Source organism: Vollenhovia emeryi, unplaced genomic scaffold (assembly GCF_000949405.1).
Source record: "Vollenhovia emeryi isolate VEMERY1.0 unplaced genomic scaffold, V.emery_V1.0 DF939277.1, whole genome shotgun sequence".
Lineage (NCBI taxonomy): Eukaryota > Metazoa > Arthropoda > Insecta > Hymenoptera > Formicidae > Vollenhovia > Vollenhovia emeryi.
The window spans coordinates 254,103-256,009 of NW_011967089.1; the positions used below are offsets into that span (position 1 = coordinate 254,103).

Genomic DNA, 1,907 nt, shown 5'->3' on the forward strand with positions numbered 1-1,907 from the left:
AACGTGGATCAAAATATTAAATATCAAAAAAGGAATTGTGAAGGACAGAAGCGTCATCTGTTCCTTACACTTTGATGAAAAATTCTTGAACCGGACATCTTCGAGATTGACAAAACTGAAGAAAAATGCTGCACGATCTACTGATCCACGTAAAAGAGCAACGTGGATCAAAATATTAAATATCAAAAAAGGAATTGTGAAGGACAGAAGCGTCATCTGTTCCTTACACTTTGATAAAAATTCTTGAACCGGACATCTTCGAGATTGGCAAAACTGAAGAAAAATGCTGTACCATCTGTACACAGCTTAGCGAAATTTCTAAGTGACAAACACAAGGCCTATATCATGTTGAAACACGCGTACGGGGACCAATGTCTGTCCCGTGCGTACACGTCTGCATTATTCGACGAGTACCGTAGTCGAAGTTTCGTACAGATATCATCCCCTGTATGGTCTAAGCCGCTCAGTACATAGCTGGCAATAATGATCTTAAACACTTGCTGAAGCATCCGATACTCTCATCCTTTCTCTATCTCAAGCGACAAAATATACGGTACATTTTGTACGCGCATTTATTCCTCTACGCGATGTTTTATATCCTGCTAAATTACTGCATCACTACGTGTTTCAACAATCCTGCAAATGAAACGGAAATATTTAGTGACAATGTAACTTTAAAAAATCCTCTGCAGATCGTCTGCCATCAGGACAGTTCTCTATGGTACCTCATTATCCTACTATTACTGCTCTTTATATTTTGGGAGATCCTTCAATTCATCTCCTGTCCTAGGAACTATTTGTTGAAGTTGACAAACTTGGAGAGCTTGTTGCACAACATGCTGATTTTGCTGACGGTCGCTCAGATATGCGGGGCGCATCAGGTCGGCACTTTACTGATCCTGTTCGTTTTAAGCCGCTCGATTTTGTGAAACCGCGTGTCCGGGAGCAATCCGGAGGAATTATGGCTGAGTTTGAGCAATACACAAATCTCAAGTTCTTAGCGAAATTACTAAGTGACAAACACGAGGCCTATATCTTATTGAAACGCGCGTACGGGGACCAATGTCTGTCCCGTGCGTGCACGTACGCATTATTCGACGAGTACCGTAGTCGAAGTTTCGTACAGATATCAGAAGAGCAGTATGAGCCTTTTACGGCCAGTTTCGCTGTCGCGGGAACATCCAAAGCCCAAGCTAATGAGAAAAAATAGACACAATCGACGCTAAAGTCACAGTCCCAGTAACGGAAGATCCTACTTGTACCATCGAAGAACCCGGTGCATTTACGGCGGTATCAAAGGACGCCGATTGCTATAATATGAATCATAAAAATCGCGGCAAGTGCTTAATATTCAATCACGAGAGATTTAACTTTTCTTCCCAACGGAAGGGTTCATTATTGGACGCCAAGAGACTGGAAGTAACTTTCAGGAATCTTGAATTTGACGTGGAAATTTACAATGACTTCACGCATAGCGAAGTTGTGGACATGATACAAGACGTGAGCAAGCTCGATCATACGGATAATGACTGTCTCTGCATCATTGTGCTAACTCATGGGAGCGAGAAAAATATGATAATCAACATGATCTAAAAGATTTTTACTTTATATTTATTGAGTTGCCTAAATTTGCAAAAACCAAAGAGGATCAGCTTTCAAGTATAGTTGAAAAAGTATGCAAATTAGAAATTTGCACGTGGCTTCCTCATAGAGGAAGGTTTAGGAGCGAAATCTAATTTTTTTCGATGTTTCTTGAAAGTGTGAAAAATTCTTGAACCGCACATCTTCGAGATTGACAAAACTGAAGAAAAATGCTGCACCATCTACTGATCCACGTAAAAGAGCAACGTGGATCAAAATATTAAATATCAAAAAAGGAATTGTGAATGACAGAAGCGTAATCTGTT

General features: G+C 40.4%; 1 protein-coding gene across 1 annotated transcript; it reads left to right on the forward strand.

Moving 5' to 3' along the window:
- The first annotated feature begins 1,176 nt into the window (after nucleotides 1-1,176).
- On the forward strand, nucleotides 1,177-1,742 carry LOC105559382 (caspase-1-like). The gene has a single exon (XM_012007619.1). The coding sequence runs from the start codon at nucleotides 1,318-1,320 to the stop codon at nucleotides 1,591-1,593; it is 276 nt and encodes a 91-aa protein (XP_011863009.1). The 5' UTR covers nucleotides 1,177-1,317; the 3' UTR covers nucleotides 1,594-1,742.
- Nucleotides 1,743-1,907: the final 165 nt, after the last annotated feature.